This window comes from Ceratotherium simum, chromosome 10, assembly GCF_057802395.1.
Source record: "Ceratotherium simum simum isolate JZ-2026a chromosome 10, ASM5780239v1, whole genome shotgun sequence".
Taxonomy (NCBI): Eukaryota; Metazoa; Chordata; class Mammalia; order Perissodactyla; family Rhinocerotidae; genus Ceratotherium; species Ceratotherium simum.
This window is the reverse complement of record NC_141909.1, coordinates 68336180-68355110: the sequence shown is the minus strand read 5'-3', so window position 1 is coordinate 68355110 and position 18931 is coordinate 68336180. Positions and strand designations below refer to the sequence as shown.

The window sequence follows — 18931 nt, the reverse complement described above, 5'->3', positions numbered from 1 at the left end:
GGGTGTTTTGTATTTTTATCATTTACAGTGCCATTAATCTCCTTCTTATTTAACCTTTTACTATTTTGTCTGTCAGTTTAAAATAGTATCCGTCAGAGAGACAGAAGTCAAGATGGCGGCGTAAGCAGACTCTGAACTCACCTCCTCCCGTGGACACAGCCAATTTACAACTACTCGTGGAAAAATTACCCCTGAGACAGAACTGAAAACTGGATAAGAGGAACTCCTGCAACAATGGACAATCCTAACTGAGGTGGAAGAGGCAGAGACTCCCTTCCGGAGAGGAAAAACGCCGCCTTCACAAGCCGCCAGCTTCACGGCCGCCGCGAGCCGCCCACAGGTACGCAGCCTCCCTGGAGACGCGGGGCCCTGAGCCGGGGAGCGCCCCCGCTGTGGGCATTTTGTGGACCCAGCACAATCCAGACCAGAGGCAGAATATCTGACTGTGCCTGCTACTAAAACATTGGGGAGCACCCCCAGAAAACCCTGTTCACAAAGAAACTAAAACCGGCTCTTAAAGGGCCCGCGCGCAAACTTACCCGTTTCAGAAAGCATCCTAAAATCACCAGAAAGAAAGGTGCACAGTGCTGTGGTGAAAAGAGACTCACCTACTGGGCCCTGAGTGCATCTCGGTGAGGGGTGAGACCTTTCCAGGGACTGGGACATTGGCGGTGGCCATTGTTGTGGCCCGGTGTGGGCGTGCTGACACGGACACCATTGGAGTTCTCCCTGAGGCCTGCTAGCCCAGGTCTGCCCCACCCGCTAGAGCACCGATTTAATCCAGCTCAGCCAGGGCAGGCAGCCCACCCTAGAGACTGGCCCCACCCAACAACAAGCCCTCAGGTAACTTGTGGGCCTGCAGAGATTGGTGACTGGATTCTCTGCAGCCTGGCAACTGAGCCGACTTGAGCGGGGCAGGATGTGCACAAGGAGTGGGTGGAGAGTGTGGGGCGGTGGTGGAGTGTGTGGGGCTCCCGCCGTGGAGAGACTGGGTCCGCTAGGGGAGGTCGGGGTGCACACACAGGGCAGGACTGTGTTGACTGTGTGGGTGGACCTGTGGGCGGCAGGGTTTGTCAGCTGCAGAAGACTTGTGCTTCTCAAAGACCCACATAGGAGGTTTGCCCCACCTTCCAAAGCCTGAAACAATTGGGTGCTCCTGTGCCTGAGGCCAGCCCCACCCAGCTGCAATCCTCAGAGAGCTGACAAGAGACCTAATAGGCTAGAGGCTTACAGCAATTGTAAGGCCCTGAGCCTAACAACCTGCCACGCTGGGGGCCTACTCACTTAAAAGAAATACTGCAACACAAATGTGGTATTAGAACTTGCAGCCAACTGTGCTGGGGCTCCCCACACCTGATGAAGACACTGAAGGGCCCACAACAACTACAAGCAGCTGAGCATTACAACAGCTGGCCAGGAGCATAACTTGGCCTCCTTGGGCGCCTATAGGGAGAGCTAACAGGCCACAACAGAAGGACACACGTAGTCCACAAAGGGGTCACCCCTGGAACATTGAGAACTGAGGGAAGCACACTGGAAGCCTCCTAAGGCATCACTTACATAAGGTCACCTATCCAAGAGCAGGAGACGTAGCTGACCTACCTAATACGTAGACACAAGCACAGGGAAAGAGGCAAAATGAGGAGGCAAAAGAATACATTCCAAGTAAGGGAACAAGACAAAACCCCAGAAAAGGAACTAAGTGAAACAGAAATGAGCAACCTACCTGACAGAGAGTTCAAACTAAGAGTGTTAAGGATGCTCACTGATCTGGGGAGAAGAACAGATGAACTCAGTGAGAATGTCAACAAAGAAATGGAAGATATAAAAAAGAACCAATCAGAAATGAAGAATACAATACTGGAAATGAAAAATTCATTAGAGGAACTCAAAAGCAGAGTAGAGGATACAGAAGAACGGATCTGTGAGCTGGACGAAAGACTAGAAGAAATTACCCAAGGTGAACAGGTAAAAGAGAAAAGAATTAAAAAGAGTGAGGACAGTCTAAGGGACCTCTGGGACAACATCAAGCGCACTAACATCTGTGTTATAGGTGTCCCGGAAGGAGTAGAGCGAGACAAGGGGGCAGAGAATCTATCTGAAGAAATAATAGATGAAAACTTCCCTAACCTAAGGAAGGAAACAGACATCCAGGTACAGGAAGCACAGAGAGCCCCAGACAAGATAAACCCAAAGAGGCCCACGACAAGACACATCATAATCAAAATGTCCAGAATTAAAGATAAAGAGAGAATCCTAAAAGCCGCAAGAGAATGTCAAGTTACATACAAAGGAAACCCCATAAGGCTATCAGCTGACGTCTCAGCAGAAACCTTACAGGCTAGAACAGAATGGCATGATATATTTAAAGTGCTAAAAGGAAAAAACTTACAGCCAAGAATACTCTACCCAGCAAGGTTATCATTCAAAATGGAAGGAGAGATCAAAATTTTCCCAGACAAGCAAAAATTAAAGGAGTTTGTCACCAAGAAACCAGTGCTACAAGAAATGTTAAAGGGACTGATTTAAGGGGAAAAGAGAAGACCACAAATAGGAAAAATTATCTATTTCCATGATAAGAACGTAATGGATACAAATGCACAAAAAAGAGGTTAGATATGATATCAAAAACATAAAAGGAGGGAGGAGGGGAGTTAAAGAGCACAGCTTTCAGACAGAGGTCAAACTAAAGTGACCATCAACTCTGTATAGAAGAAGAAAGGAACAGAAAAGGACTACTAAAACACTGAGAAAAAAAGTTAAAAAATGGCAGTAAGTACATACTTATCAATAGCTACTTTAAACGTCAATGGACTAAATGCTCCAATTAAAAGGCATAGGGTGGCTGATTGGATAAAAAAACAAGACCCATATATATGCTGCATACAAGAGACACACTTCAGACCTAAAGACACTCACAAACTGAAAGTGAAGGGATGGAAAAAGATACTCCATGCAAATGGCAATGAAAAGAAAGCTGGGGTAGCAGTACTCATATCAGACAAAATAGACTTTAAAACAAAAACTGTAAAAAGAGACAAAGAAGGGCATTACATAATGATCAAGGGAACAATCCAACAAGAGGATATAACACTTGTAAATATCTCCGCACCCAATGTAGGTGCACCTAAATATATAAAGCAATTATTAACAGACATAAAAACAGAAATAGACAGTAACACAATAATAGTAGGGGACTTTAACACTCCACTTACACCAACGGATAGATCATCCAAACAGAAGATCAATAAGGAAACATTGGCCTCACACTAGAACAGATGGACCTAGTAGATATATACAGAGCATTCCATCCAAAAACCGAAGAATACACGTTCTTTTCAAATGCACATGGAACATTCTCCAGGATTGATCACATATTAGGCCACAAAACAAGTCTCCATAAATTTAAGAAGATTGAAATAATACCAAGCATCTTTTCTGACCACAGCGGTATGAAAATAGAAATCAACTATAGGAAGAAAATCAGGAAAACCACGAATATGTGGAGATTAAACAAAATGCCACTGAACAATGACTGGGTTAATAAAGAAATCAAAGAAGAAATCAAAAAATACCTGGAGACAAATGAAAATGAAAATATGACATGCCAGAATTTATGGGATACAGCAAAAGCAGTTCTAAGAGGGAAGTTTCTAGCGATACAGGCCTATCTCAACAAACAAGAAAAATCTCAAATAAACAATCTAACAATGCACCTAAAGGAACTGGAAAAAGAAGAACAAACAAAGCCCAAAATCAGTAGAAGAAGGGAAATAATAAAAATCAGAGCAGAAATAAATGAAATAGAGACAAAAAAATAAAAAAGAAAAAATTAATAAAACCAAGAGCTGGTTCTTTGAAAAGATCAACAAAATTGACAAACCTTTAGCTAGACTCACCAAGAAAAAAGAGAGAAGGCACAAATAAGTAAAATCAGAAATGAAAGAGGACAGGTTACAACAGACACCTCAGAAATACAAAAGATTATAAGAGAATACTATGAAAAGCTATATGCCAACCAATTCGACAATCTGGAAGAAATGGATAAATTCTTAGAATCATACAACCTTCCAAAACTGGATCAAGAAGAAGTAGAGAATTTGAATAGACCAATCACCAGTAAGGAGATCGAAACAGTAATCACAAACCTGTGATTTGTGATCACAAATCACAAATAAAAGTCCAGGACCAGACGGCTTCCCTGGTGAATTCCACCAAACATTCAAAGAAGACTTAATACCTATCCTTCTCAAACTCTTCCAGAAAATTGAAGAGGGGGGGAAGCTCCCTAACTCACTCTACGAAGCTGACATTACCCTGATACCAAAACCAGACAAGGACAACACTAAAAAAGAAAATTACAGGCCAATATCACTGATGAACATTGATGCAAAAATCCTCAACAAAATACTAGCAAATCGCATACAACAATATGTTAAAAAGATTATACACCATGGTCAAGTGGGATTTATTCCAGGTATGCAGGGATGGTTTAACATTCGCAAATCAATCAACATAATACACCACATTAATAAAATGGAGAATAAAAATCACATGATCATCTCAATAGATGCAGAGAAAGCATTTGACAAGATACAGCATCCATTTATGATAAAAACTCTGAATAAAATGGGTATAGAAGGAAAGTACCTCAACATAATAAAGGCCATATATGACAAACCCACAGCTAATATCATCCTCAATGGTGAAAAACTGAAAGCTATCCCTCTAAGAACAGGAACCAGACAAGGATGCCCACTGTCACCACTCCTATTTAACATAGTACTGGAAGTCCTAGCCAGAGCAATCAGGCAAGAGAAAGAAATAAAAGGGATCCAAATTGGAAAGGAAGAAGTGAAACTGTCACTATTTGCAGATGACATGATTTTATATATAGAAAACCCTAAAGAATCCACCAGAAAACTTTTAGAAGTAATAAAGGAATATGGTAAAGTTGCAGGATACAAAATCAACATACAAAAATCAGTTGCATTTCTGTACACTAACAACGAAGCAGCAGAAAGAGAAATTAAGAATACCATCCCATTTACAATTGCAACAAAAAGAATAAAATACCTAGGAATAAACTTAATCAAAGAGGTGAAAGATCTGTACACCGAAAACTATAAAACATTTCTGAAAGAAATTGAAGAAGACACAAAGAAATGCAAAGATATTCCGTGCTCTTGGATTGGAAGAATTAACATAGTTAAGATGTCCATACTTCCTAAAGCCATCTATAGATTCAATGCAATCCCTATCAAAGTTCCAACAACATTTTTCACAGAAATAGAACAAAGAATCCTAAAATTTATATGGAACAACAAAAGACCCTGAATAGCTAAAGGAATCCTGAGAAAAAAGAACAAAGCTGGAACAAAGAACACTCCCTGATTTCAAAATATACTACAAAGCTATAGTAACCAAAACAGCATGGTACTGGCACAAAAACAGACACACAGATCAATGGAATAGAATCGAAAGCCCAGAAATAAACCCACACATCTATGGACAGCTACTCTTTGACAAAGGAGCCAAGAACATACAATGGGGAAAAGAAAGTCTCTTCAACAAATGGTCTTGGGAAAACTGGATAGCCACATGCAAAAAAATGAAAGTAGACCCTTACCTTACACCATACACAAAAATTAACTCCAAATGGATTAAAGACTTGAATGTAAGACCTGAAACTGTGAAACTTCTAGAAGAAAACATAAGCAGTACACTCTTCGACATCGGTCTTAGCAACATCTTTTCAAACACCACATCTGACCGGGCAAGAGAAACAATAGAAAAAATAAACAAATGGGACTACATCAAACTAAAAAGCTTCTGCACAGCAAAGGAAACCATCAACAAAACGAAAAGACAACCTAACAATTGGGAGAAGATATTTGCAAACCATACTTCTGATAAGGGCTTAATCTCCAAAATATATAAAGAACTCATGCATCTCAACAACAAAAAAACTACCAACCCAATTAAAATATGGGCAAAAGACCTGAACAGACATTTCTCCAAAGAAGATATACAGATGGCCAACAGACACATGAAAAGATGTTCAAAATCATTAACTATCAGGGAAATGCAAATCAAAACTACAATGAGATATCACCTCACCCCCGTCAGAATGGCTATAATTAACAAGACAGGAAACAACATGTGTTGGAGAGGATGTGGAGAGAAGGGAACTCTCATACACTGCTGGTGGGAGTGCAAACTGGTGCAGCCACTATGGAAAACAGTATGGAGATTCCTCAAAAAAGCAAGGATAGAACTACCATATGATCCAGCTATTCCACTGTTGGGTATTTATCCGAAGAACTTGAAAACACCAATTTGTAAAGGTACATGCACCCCTGTGTTCATTGCAGCGTTATTCACAATAGCCGAGACTTGGAAGCAACCTAAGTGCCCATCAAGGGACGAATGGATAAAGAAGATGTGGTATATATACACAATGGAATACTACTCAGCCATAAGAAACCATGAAATCCAGCCATTTGTGACAACATGGATGGACATTGAGGGTATAATGCAAAGTGAAATAAGTCAGAGGGAGAAGGTCAAATACCGTATGATTTCCTTCATTAAGTAGTAGATAATAACAACAATAAACAAACACATAGGGACAGAGATTGGATTGGTGGTTACCAGAGGGGAAGCGGGGAGAGAGGAGGGTGAAAGGGATAATTTGGTACATGTGTGTGGTGATGGGTTGTAATTAATATTTTGGTGGTGAACATGATGTAATCTATGCAGAAATAGAAGTATAATGATGTACACCTGAAACTTTTACAATGTTATAAACCAATGTTACTGCAATAAACAAAAAATAAAAAAATAAAAAATAAAAATAAAATAGTATCCTTCGATACCCACCAATTACCTATGAGTCAATGATCTTATTCTTTTCTCTCTTTTCTCATTTTTCAGTTACATTCTTTCTACTTTGTGAGAACATATTGCCTTTACATATTCTTCTGCCAATGTCTCCATCTTTGCTTAAATACCAGCTTTACACGTCAATATGTTAAATTCTCATCATCTTTTGCCCAGTTTCCTCAGTTACCTGTTGGTTGGATAAGCTCATGCTTAGTAGAGTCCTCAGAAAGTACCTGTGTGTGCGGTATTCTTTGACTTTTTGTGTGTTCAAAACTGTTTTGGTTTTTGTATTTTTAAATAGTCTTGATACTTGAAGAACATGTCAGCAGAATAAAAAAGTCTTTGGCTCGTTTCTTGAAAACGTTGCTCCACTATTTTTTTCCCTTGTATGTTGCTCTTGATGAATTTGATGCTAGCTTTGTTTTTTTACTATTATAGGTAATGTGATCTTCTTGCCTGGAGGTCCTGAGGACTTTTCTTTGTTTTACTAGGGTATATATCATAGTTAATCTTTCCAGGTCAATACTCGGTCAGCCCTTTCAATAAACAGACTTAAGTTTTCTCTTATTTGAAGAAAGAGTTCTTGTACTATAGCTTTAAATATTAGTTCTGTTCCATTATTTGTTTCTTCTTTTTAGGGACTCCATTATATGTATGTATTGGACCTTCTTTGCCTGTTGTTCACTTCTACCACTTTTCCTCTAACATTTTTTGACTTATTTCTGTCTCATTTTCATTTCCTTTTTTGTTTTCCTGCCTAAATGTCCATTGTTATATTTCCATTTAACTCTACCCCCTCAGCCTCTAAAATTTGTTCTTGAATTTCTTTCTGAGTTTAATCACCTTTTAGTGCATGTCTTCCTATTGTTTGTCTGTTTTGTCCATTTTTACTTTTAGTTTTAGAATTTTGATTGTGGATGCTTTTAATATCTCATAATGCTTATTAGAGAATATTTAGTTCAGCTTGGAGTGTTGTATTACCATTTTCGTCTGTTGTGGTGTTGGTTTTGTTTTGTTTTGTTTTTGCTGAGGAAGATTAGCCCTGAGCTAACATGTGTTGCCAGTCCTCCTCTTTTTGCTGAGGAAGATTGGCCCTGGGCTAATATCTGTGCTCATCTTCCTCTACTTTATATGGGACGCCGCCACAGCATAGCTTGATGAGCAGTGCGTAGGTCCACGCCTGGGATCTGAACCTGTGAACTCCGGACCGCTGAAGCGGAGCACGTGAACTTAACCACTACACCGCCGGGCCGGCCCCCTCCTCTGATTTTCTTAATTATAAAAGTAGCTTTTACTTACTGAGCCCAGTGATGTACCAGACATTTGTGTTTTACATATATTATCTTATTCTTAATTTGTAATAACCTGTGAAGTAGTTAGTAGCTCAGTTTTACAAATGAGTAAACTGAGGTTTATAGGTTGTCACTTGCCCTAGGTTACATGTATACTTAGTAATACAGAACTTAGGATTCCTAACAAGATTTATTTGACTCCAAAGCCCATGATCCTGTCCTACCTCCTCCCAAGATCCTCTTCACTGACTGCTTCCTCCTCTGATTCCTCCAGCACTTACATTCTGAAACGTCCAGTGCCTTATGTTTTTATTTGTCTTATTTGCTGCTTTCTGAGTTTTTGTCTTGATTCCCCAATAGAACTGCAGTGTGCTCTTTGAAAAAGATATATATATACATACAGTTGTTTTTTTTTAACCTCAATGTAATTTCTCTTCCTCAGAATGGTACTAGACTTAACGGCAAATTCTCAGAAAATGCATCTCAAGTTGACAAAATCAACTTGAATAGTTTATGCTTTTCCCATGGAAGATACAGTTAATGACTTTCCTAGCTGTGTCAGTTCATCTATATCCAAATGAACATTCTTTCAAAGTTCAAGACAAATATCATAAAGGGTATCTGGGAAATGCAGAAGGAATGTTTTATCTAAAAACAAAAGAGAATCCAAATATAAGAAACTCTATTCTTATTTGGTTTTCTAAGATTTTTTTAAAAAAAACTTTGAGTTATTTGAGTTCAAAGTTTGTAGGATAATGTAAGTACATGGATTTGGTAAGAATATTTCCAGTTACTAAGAAAATATTTTTCCTGTAAATCCTAACAAGGCCTAGACTAGTCCTAGACATGTGGCTCAATGATGGTTCCCTCTGCATTGTTGGCCAAATCTACTCTCTAGAGCTTTCTTTCAGGATCACACCATACTCTGCATCAATACCCATGCTCCCACATAATCACAAGATTCTGTGACCAAAATGTCACATCAGTGCCACAGGTTACTGCCTCATAAGACGCATTAGCTCTGCAGATTTAAAAAAATAAAACCCAAGGAACTCCGGTCATCCAGTAGAGAATAGGGCTTAATGGATGAGCTGGTCAACAAAAATTCATTCAACTAATAGGCACTGTTCCAGTTGCTGTGGACACAAAGGCTAAGAAGACATGGTCCCTGCTCTCAGAGAGACAGACAAAGTAACAAGTGTGCTGGCAATTATAGATGCTGTGATTTAAAAATACACAGAATACATCAGGCACAAATGGAAGACTAGGTAAGTCTAGGTGGTGAATTACAAAAGGCTTTGTAGAGGAGATTACACTGGAGCTACTTCTAGAAAAGAATTAGTATTGAAATGAGAAAGCGTAGACAGCACATGACTGTAACTTATGTCAGGTCTCCTAATCCACTGACTTCTACTAGGAGGTGCAGGAGAACTGAGTGCTGTTCACCACTCATTCCATCTCTGTATGTTCCAAACTCTTGCTCCATTACAGCCAGCCTAACATCCTCTCCTCCTCCTGGCTTTAGGAGAAAGCCCCATTTTTGCTTGAGTATCTCCTCTGGACTTCAATATGCCTCACATGATAACCTCATTAGAAATCAGATGATGATACTCTCATTCTTCAAAGCCAATTTAGAGCGTACCTGCTTGAGGAAGCAATCAAAATATACTCAGAAAGGAGGTGAATGGCCTTCTATGGACCCACGTGTAATGTCTACATGTTGAGTGTAATGTGCATGTTGGATGAGACCAGCCTTGAAGGGAAGACCTTTCTTCTTCATCTTCTACACTTCCATCCCTGAGCAGCTAACACATTACCCTATAGTCTGGGATGAAACCTCTGTCAGCACTCAACAAGCACAACCGTTATTGAATCAAATTAAGCAGATTTTTTGTGCCTTAGTTCCATGTGTATAAAATTTTAAAAATAACTGTTTCTTCTTTTTCAAAGAACTGATGAGTAAGCTACTCTATCCCCTGAACCTAAGGCAGTAACAGCCATGTAATAGGATCTAAGTAAATATTTGAACTAAATATTTGCTGAACAAATAAGGGAAGAGGCTAAATTCTGAGAGGTCTGAGATGAGACATTATTATATATGAACTCAGAAAGAACTGGAGCTCTAATTAGAAATAGGCTTCATAGTTACTACTTATTTTTTAATGAAACATTCCTACAGTTTTTAAGATGCTACATTAATATTATTATTCAAAAAGTAGGAACATTGAGAAACAGAGAAACGATTCCTACAGTTTTTAAGATGCTACATTAATATTATTATTCAACAAGTAGGAACATTGAGAAACAGAGAAAATGATTCTGGATGAGAGGTGTTAAAGCAGAATACAATCCCAGCCTTCTTCCATTGGGTATATGTTCCCTTGAGTAGGAATAACCATGAATTTGGGAGGAGTAAGCTCTATGCATCCAGTGAAAACAGCCATTTGCTAAATGTGTGCCCCTCTGCATTTCAGAGAGGAAAGTCAAAGGTAAAGTAGATTTTTAAAAATGGTGGTCTACATAGAATTCACACAGAAAAGTATAGATACACAAGTAGCCAAGCAATCTTTAAAAATAAGAGAAAGAAGCATATTTGTTCATTAGAAATTATTCCATAGTCAAAGTCATTATAAATAAAATAGCAAATTTTTGGTGTCACAGCAGACAAGTCAATGGAACTTTCAGAGAGTCTAGAAATAGTCCCACTCATATATGGAGTCTTGGTATGCACTAGAGATGGCACCAAAACTCAGTGGAAAAAGATGTAGTCTTCAAAAAATGGATTGAGAATATTGGTTCACCACATAGAAAAAATAAAATTAGATCCTCACCTTCATGTCATACACAGAAATAAATCCCAGATATATTAAAGGACTAAATATAAAATGCAAATTTTAAAACTATTTTTGAAAAAAATAGGGTTATATACTAACAATCTTGAAATTGAGGATGGCTTAAGTCACAAAATCACAATCGATAAAGGAAAATATGGGCATATTTTACCGCATGAGAATTCAACATTTTTGCCTACAGCAAAGAACATCACAGGCAAAGTTAAAAGGGTAAATGAAGGAAAGGGCAGAAATTTGCAGTGATATGGCATTTAAAGAATTAGAACATGAAAAGATTCATAAAAATCAAGCAAACCAAGTCAAACATTCCAATATAAAAATTAGCAGGATATGAACTGACAATTCTCAGGAGAAATCCAAATTGCTAATAAATATATAAAGATATGCTCAACGTCACTAGTAATAAGGAAAATTAAATAACAATGTGATACCAATTACCTTACATTATCAAATTGATTTTAAAAAACTGACTGTATTCTGTCAAGTGTTGGCAAGAATGTAGGGGAACAGAGACTCTCACATTCAGCAGTGGGAACATAAATTACTATGGCTTATTTAGAGAGCACCGTAGCAGTTACACCATACATGGTGGATTGCAAAAATGGCTGTGATCCATTACTTCTCCTTCTGCAATGTGATTTTGCAGGTCTTCTCATCAAGAGATAGAGTCTACTTCCTCTCCCCTTCTATCTAAGCTGGCTTTCCATTCTATTGCTTTTACCAACAGAATGCAGCAGAAGAGACACTGTGTCACTTCGAAACCTAGGCCTCAAGACTAAGTGCACTCTTTTTTTTGTTTTTGTTTTTTTTTTAATTATATTATTGAGATCATATTGGCTCATCACATTGTGCAAATTTCAGGTGTACATTATTATATATCAGCTTCTGTATAGACTGCATCATGTTCACCACCAACAGTCTAGTTTTTATCTGTCACCATACATATGTGCCCCTTTACCCCTTTCGCCCTCCCCTACCTCCTTCCTCTCTGGTAACCACCAATCTGTCCTCCATATCTATGTGTTTGTTTGTTTGCTTATCTTCCACCTATGAGTAAAATCATACAGTATTTGTCTTTCTCCATCTGACTTATTTCCCTTAGCATAATACCCTCAAGGTCCATCTACGTTGTTGCAAATGGCACAATTTTGTCTTTTTTGTAGTTGAGTAGTATTCCATTGTATATACAACCACATCATCTTTATGCATTGATTTATTGGACATTTGGGTTGCTTCTAAGTCTTGGAGTAAGCACACTTTTTCATCTGTTCTCTTCCTTCCTGCAACTGCCATGAGAAATGCCTGCGGAAGCAAGAGAAGCCACATGGAGCAAAGACTATCTGTCCCAGTTGAGATGATCCTAGAGCATCCAGCCCCCAGCAGCCTAGCAGCTGACCACAAATGCAAGAGCAAAAGTAACTATAGTTAGTATTCTATCCCAGAAGCAAATGTTTCATGTTCAGAAATCTCACTTTCCTCAGAAGAGCCACTTGTGGACGTGAAAAACATCCCATGACAGCATCTCCTGGAGGACCCATCCTAATGCAGGGCTACACAGTTCCCCAAGGAGTCCCCTGAACAACCCTGACAAACATATCTAATTGTGAAGCGTTTTGGTTTATCAGCAAATGGGTTTAGGCAAAAGCTCTTTGTAGCTTCTTTTGCCTAACTGTTTTCTCAAAATACTTACTTCAGGTCTGTTATTTGTACAAGAAAGGCCTTCCCTTGGAACACCAGTCTCTGGGGCTTGATTATTCCATGATTTTCCTGGTAAATTCTTGGTTGAATGCAAGAGTCAATGGTTAAATGAAATAATGTCAGCTGCTGAGATAAGAAGCTGGTGCACTAGATTTGTAAGCATTTTCAAATTATTGAAAAGAATGTTTTCTAAACACTGAAATTAAATAAGGCAAATTCATATTCACATCAGAATTTTTATCTTTAGTAATAAATGCATAACAAAAGGAGTTAAATTAAAAGTCTAAAGGGCCCACTTTTGAGGCCAACAATATCCTCAGGGTCAGTAATGTTCTTAACATGAAGGCAAAATAATCATCACAATGAGAAAATCTACTACTACTTATTATGATACGTTCAAAACTAGATTATGTGCTTAACACACAGGATCTCAACGTTTCAACAATTCTAAAATGTAGATATTGTTATTTCCACTTTACAGACGATGAAGCTGGAGTCATAAGTGGTTAAAGTCACTTATCCATGTCAGAAAGTCAGTAAATAGTGAAGCCTGGCTTTAAACAGAAGTCTGACTCCCCAAAATCTACTCCTAATCACCACACTCTATTGCATTAAAATAAAAAAAACCCCAACACACAAAAGCCCATTGTATAATGCTTTAAAGTCAACAGAATCCTTTGTCATATATTATTTAATTTGATCCCTATAAAACTCTTATTACTCCCATTTTACAGATGAACAGACTAAGGTTCAGACCAGGGAAGTGTCTGTCCCAAAGTCACAAAGTTTGTATGTAGAAGAGCTGGGAGTCAAAGTCAACTCTTTGAGTCCCAAATTCCATGTCTTTTTCACTAGACGAAGCTTCAGACCTTGAGGAAACTTAGATGTTGTGGAATATGGTAAACTATGAAATGGATCATCCCCAAGGGATGGAGAAAGAGATGATGGATACAGGGATTCTTCCTGAGTCTTGACTCAGACAAGCAATTGTGTGAGCCACTTTGCAGGAAATACTTTGGAGGAAGCTTAAACCTCCGCTAGTGAGGAAATGAATTTTCTTATATGTGAAATGATCATCTGATCATTTCAACAGATGCAGAAAAAGCATTTGACAAAATTCAACATCCATTCATGATAAAAACTCCCAAAAAATTAGGTATAGATGGACTATACCTCAACATGATAAAAGCCATATATGACAAGCTCACCGCTAACATCATACTCATCGGTGAAGAACCGAAAGCTTTTACTCTCAGGTTAGGAACAAGACAAGGATGCCGGCTCTTGTCACTTTCATTCAACATAATACTGCAAGTCCTAACCAGAGCAATTGGGCAAGAAAAAGAAATAAAAGGCATCCAAACCGGAAAGGAAGAAGTAAAACTGTCTCTATGTGCAGAAGACATGATATTATATATAGTAAACCCGGGGCCGGCCCCGTGGCTTAGCGGTTAAGTGCACGCACTCTGCTACTGGTGGCCCGGGTTCGGATCCCAGGCGCGCACCGATGCACTGCTTCTCCGGCCATGCTGAGGTGGCGTCCCACATACAACAACTAGAAGGATGTGCACCTATGACATACAACTATCTACTGGGGCTTTGGGGACAAAAAAAAGGAGGAGGATTGGCAACAGATGTTAGCTCAGAGCTGGTCTTCCTCAGCAAAAAGAGGAGGATTGGCATGGATGTTAGCTCAGGTCTGATCTTCCTCAAAAAAAAAAAAAGAAAGAAAGAAAACCATAAAGATTCCACCAAAACACTGTTAGAACTAATAAATGAAGTCAGTCAAGTTACGGGATACAAAATCAATATATAAAAATCAGTTGCATTTATATACACTAATAAAGAACTCTCAGAAAGAGAAATTAAAAAAAGATCTCATTTACAGTATCATCAAAAAGAATAAAATACTTATGAATAAATTTAACCAAGGAGGTGAAAGATCTGTATACTGAAAACTATAAAACTTTGCTGAAAGAAACTGAAGATGACACAAATAAATAGAAAGATATTCCCTGCATATGAATTGGAAAAATTAATATTGTTAGATGGTCCATACTACCCAAAGCAATCTACAGATTCAATGCAATCCCTATCAAAATTCCAAGGGCATTTTTCACAGAAATGGGACAAACAATCCTAAAATTTGTATGGAATCACAAAAGACCCAGAATTTGCCAAAGCAATCTTAAGAAGAACAAAGCTGGAAGCATTACACTTCATGATCTCAAACTGCATTACAAAGCTATAGTAATCAAAACAAGATGGTACTAGCATAAAAACAGATGCATAGATAAATGAAATAGAATAGAGAGCCCAGAAATAAACCCATGTATATGAGATCAATTAATTTTCGACAAATGTGCCAAGAATATACAATGGTGTTGGGAAAACTGGATATCCACATGCAAAGAATGATGCCTGTCTTACACGATAGACAACAATGAACTCAAAATGCATTAAAAACTTGAACATAAGACCTAAAACTATAAAACTTCTAGAAGAAAATATAGGGGGTAGGCTCCTTGACATCAGTCTTGGCAATGATTTTTTAGATTTGATAACAAAAGCAAAGGCAACAAAAGCAAAAATAAACAAGTGGGACTACATCAAACTAAAAAGCTTCTGCACAGCAAAGGAAACCATCAACAAAATGAAAGGTAACCTATGGAATGGGAGAAGATACTTGCAAACCATGTATCTGATAAGGGGGTAATATCCAAAATATATAAGGAACTCATACAACTCAATAGAAATAAATAACCCAATCTAAAAATGGGCAAAGGACCCAAATAGAAATTTTTCCAAAGAAGTCACACAAATGGCCAACAGGTACATGAAAAGGTTCTCATCATCACTAATCATCAGGGAAAAACAAATTAAAACCACAATGAGCTATCACCTCACACCTGTTAGGATGTCTGTTACCAAAGAGACAAGAGAGAACAAATGCTGGCAGGCATGTGGAAAAAAGGGAATGCTCGTGCACTATTGGTGAGAACATAAACTGGTACAGCCACTATGGAAAACAGTATGGAGGTTCCTCAAAAAATTAAAAATAGAACTACCACGTGATCCAGCAATTACACTTCTGGATATGTATCCAAAGGAAACAAAACCATTATCTGAAGAGATATCTGCGCTCCCACGTTCATGGCAGCATTATTCACAATAGCCAAGGTATGGAAACAACCTACATGTCTGTGGACAGGTGAAAGGATAAAGAAACTGTGGTATATCTATACAAGGGAATATTATCCAGTCTTAAAAAAGAACAAAGGGCCAGCCCTGGTGGCCTAGTGGTTAAGTTTGGCATGCTCTGCTTTGGCAGCCCGGGTTTGGTTCCGAGGCATGGACCTACACCACTCGTCAGTGGCAATGTGGCAGCAGCGCCTAAACAAAATATAGGAAGACTGACAACAGATGTTAGCTCAAGGTGAATCTTCCTCAGCAAAGAAAAAAAAAAAAAGGAAATCCTGCCATTTGCAACAACATGGATAAACCTGGAGGGCATTATGCTAAGTGAAATGAACCAGATAGAAAAAGACAAATACTGCACAGTATCACTTACATGTGGAATCTGAAAAAAAAGAAAGTCAAGCTGAGAGTAACAGAGAGTAGAAAAGTGGTTGCCAAGGGCTAGGGGGTGGGGGAAATGGGGAAAGGTTGGTCAGAGAGACAAACTTGGAATTATAAGATGAATAAGGTCTGAGGATCTATGTATAACATGGTGATTATAGTTGATAACACTGTCTTGTAGTGTTATCTACACTTAGCAAATTAAATTTTGCTAAGAGAGTAGAAAAGTGTTCTCATACACAAAAAAGGTAAATATGTGAGGTGATGGATGGTACTTAATTGTGGGACTCATTTCACAACGCATATGTATATCAAATCATCACGCTGTACACTTTAAGTATATTACAATTTTATTTGTCAATTACATCTCAATAAATTGAAGAGAAAACAAACAGTAAAAATTTTACCAAAACTGATACCTAGCAAATTGATCACAATTAATTTTCTCTTTCATTGAAGAGAATATTGCTACGTGAAAATAGCAGAAGGAATTGCTACTGATCTTATTCTAGAAACCGCCTCAATTTTTGGAGTTTGATGGATGCTCAGAAAGTGACTCAAACTTTTTTTGTGTGTGTGTGTGAGGAAGATCAGCCCTGAGCTAACATCCATACCAATTCTCCTCTTTTTGCTGAGGAAGACGGGCTCTGAGGTAATATCCATTGCCAATCCTCCTCCTTTTTTTCCCCAAAGTCCCAGCAGATAGTTGTATATCATAGCTGCACATCCTTCTAGTTGCTGTATGTGGGACACCACCTCAGCATGGCTGGAGAAGACGTGCGTTGGTGCGCACCCGGGATCCAAACCCGGGCCGCCAGCAGCAGACCGCGCACACTTAACCGCTAAGCCACGGGGTGGCCCCAAGTGACTCAAATTTAAACCACTTATTTAAATGCTTATTTTACAATTGAGGACGCTGAGGATTACCGGCCCCAGGAATGTGGATGTCTTTCCAATATGGCTATAATCAGCCACTGCAGTCATACTTCTGTCACTGTCTCCCTGGTCAGGAAAACAAAAAGAACTGAGAGAATAACACCACAGCCAGGGTGGCAGAGAGAGAAAGAACTCTTCCTTGGGAGCGGTGGTTTACTGAGCTATCACACTCTCCCCAGCCCCAGGGGCAGGTGTTGAACACATTACTTTAATAACTTTTGGTTTCTAGATGCAACAGCAGACTGTGCAGGGGATTTCCAGGTGTTGGGTGACAGACTGCATGTAAAGCTGGGTCACGCACCTCCCACATGGACGATGGAGCTGATTACTAATCACTGGCCACCTATGAGTGACAGCGGGGGGGGGGGCGGGGAGGGGAGGCAGGGTGCCCAGCTGTCAGGCCCAAGGGCAGAGGTCACGAAGGGGTCTCCCCAGAGCAGGAGGGAGCTGCCAGTGACAACAGTGCAGCCTGATCATCCTTCCCCAGCCCTGAGCATTGAGCACGGCCAGCAAGCTGGTGAGGGATCAACAGCCTGGCAGGTGGGAGGCCCTGTAACGACCCCCTGTGCGCTTTCCCCCAGGGTCCCTAAATGAAATCACCTCTGTGCCCTCCCTCCAAGCCCACCAGGGCCTCTTCAGGGCTCCTTCTCATTGCAGGACCGAGCTCATCAGACTTCACAACAGCTGTTCATCCCCCTTGAGATGCAAAAGGTCTGTCTGAACACAATAAGGGGGTGCATATTTCCATGGAGGAATTCACACCCGAGCATAATTTTCACCACGTGATTGAATTAGGTGACTACAAAATATTCAAAGCCTCATAAATAAATAGCTTTGGGGGTTTAAATTGTCAAAATGAGTTATGGCTTTCCTGACTCCACATAACATTATACCTACCTACGTTTTGAAGAAGTGGGGAGAAAAAAGCTCTTCATGAATATCTTAGACTCCAAGTCATTAGGTCTATTAGTTTGCTATTTTCTTTCTCGTCAATATAACTGGTTTCATCTTGTGCTTCCCTGGGTAGCTTTCTGTGATTAAGGGTCTCCGGAACTAAGAGTGGATAAAATACGATCAGTACCAGTGTCAAAAACAATAGTTATAAGAATACATACCCATGTTAAAAAATGGATTTAAATTCCAAAATTCTCCAGATTACCATTCTTTACACAAATGAAGAAGGAGCTTGTAATGGAAAAGCAACAATGTGCTGAGGCTAATGAACAAAAAATTTGACCTTACCTAATGTCTGAGACATAAGCTTTCCACTTTAGGTCCTTAAAAAAACTTTCTAGAAATTTTGCAGAGTTGGACACTGCCAGTTTGCTCACAGGCGTTGACTGCTGAACAGGTGCCTATGATCAAGGTGCCCACAAAGAAGGCGAAGCCCTCTTTGGTAAGGAAGACTTTCAGTAGTGACCTGAATTAAATAAGTTAGCCAAGCAAATTTCTGGAAGAAAATACTTCATGCAGAAAGAACTGCAAAGTCCCGGAGGTGGGCTTGTTCAAGAACACCCAGGTGACCACTGGGATTGGAGCAGAGTGAGGTAGGGGAAGAGTTGAAGGAGATGATGTTGGAGAGGTTGCAAGGATCAAGGTCACACAAGGTCTCTTAGACCCATGGTCAAGCCTTCGGTTTTCACTGAATGAGATGAGAGGCCTTTGGCGGTGTGCAATAGAATGACATCT

General features: G+C 39.4%; 1 protein-coding gene across 4 annotated transcripts in view; it reads right to left on the bottom strand.

Annotated features, from left to right (window-relative positions):
* DCLK1 (doublecortin like kinase 1) overlaps positions 1-741 on the bottom strand; it is a 361089-nt gene extending 360348 nt beyond the window's left edge. For 2 of the 4 annotated variants that reach the window (XM_087436195.1, XM_087436196.1), the window contains exon 1: positions 609-739. In XM_087436195.1, the coding sequence (XP_087292321.1) occupies positions 609-718 (110 nt within the window). In that variant the 5' untranslated portion in view covers positions 719-739. Of the gene's footprint in view, positions 1-608 lie in introns of all 4 variants that reach the window. The other 2 variants (XM_087436199.1, XM_087436198.1) reach the window with 2 other exon arrangements.
* Positions 742-18931: the final 18190 nt, after the last annotated feature.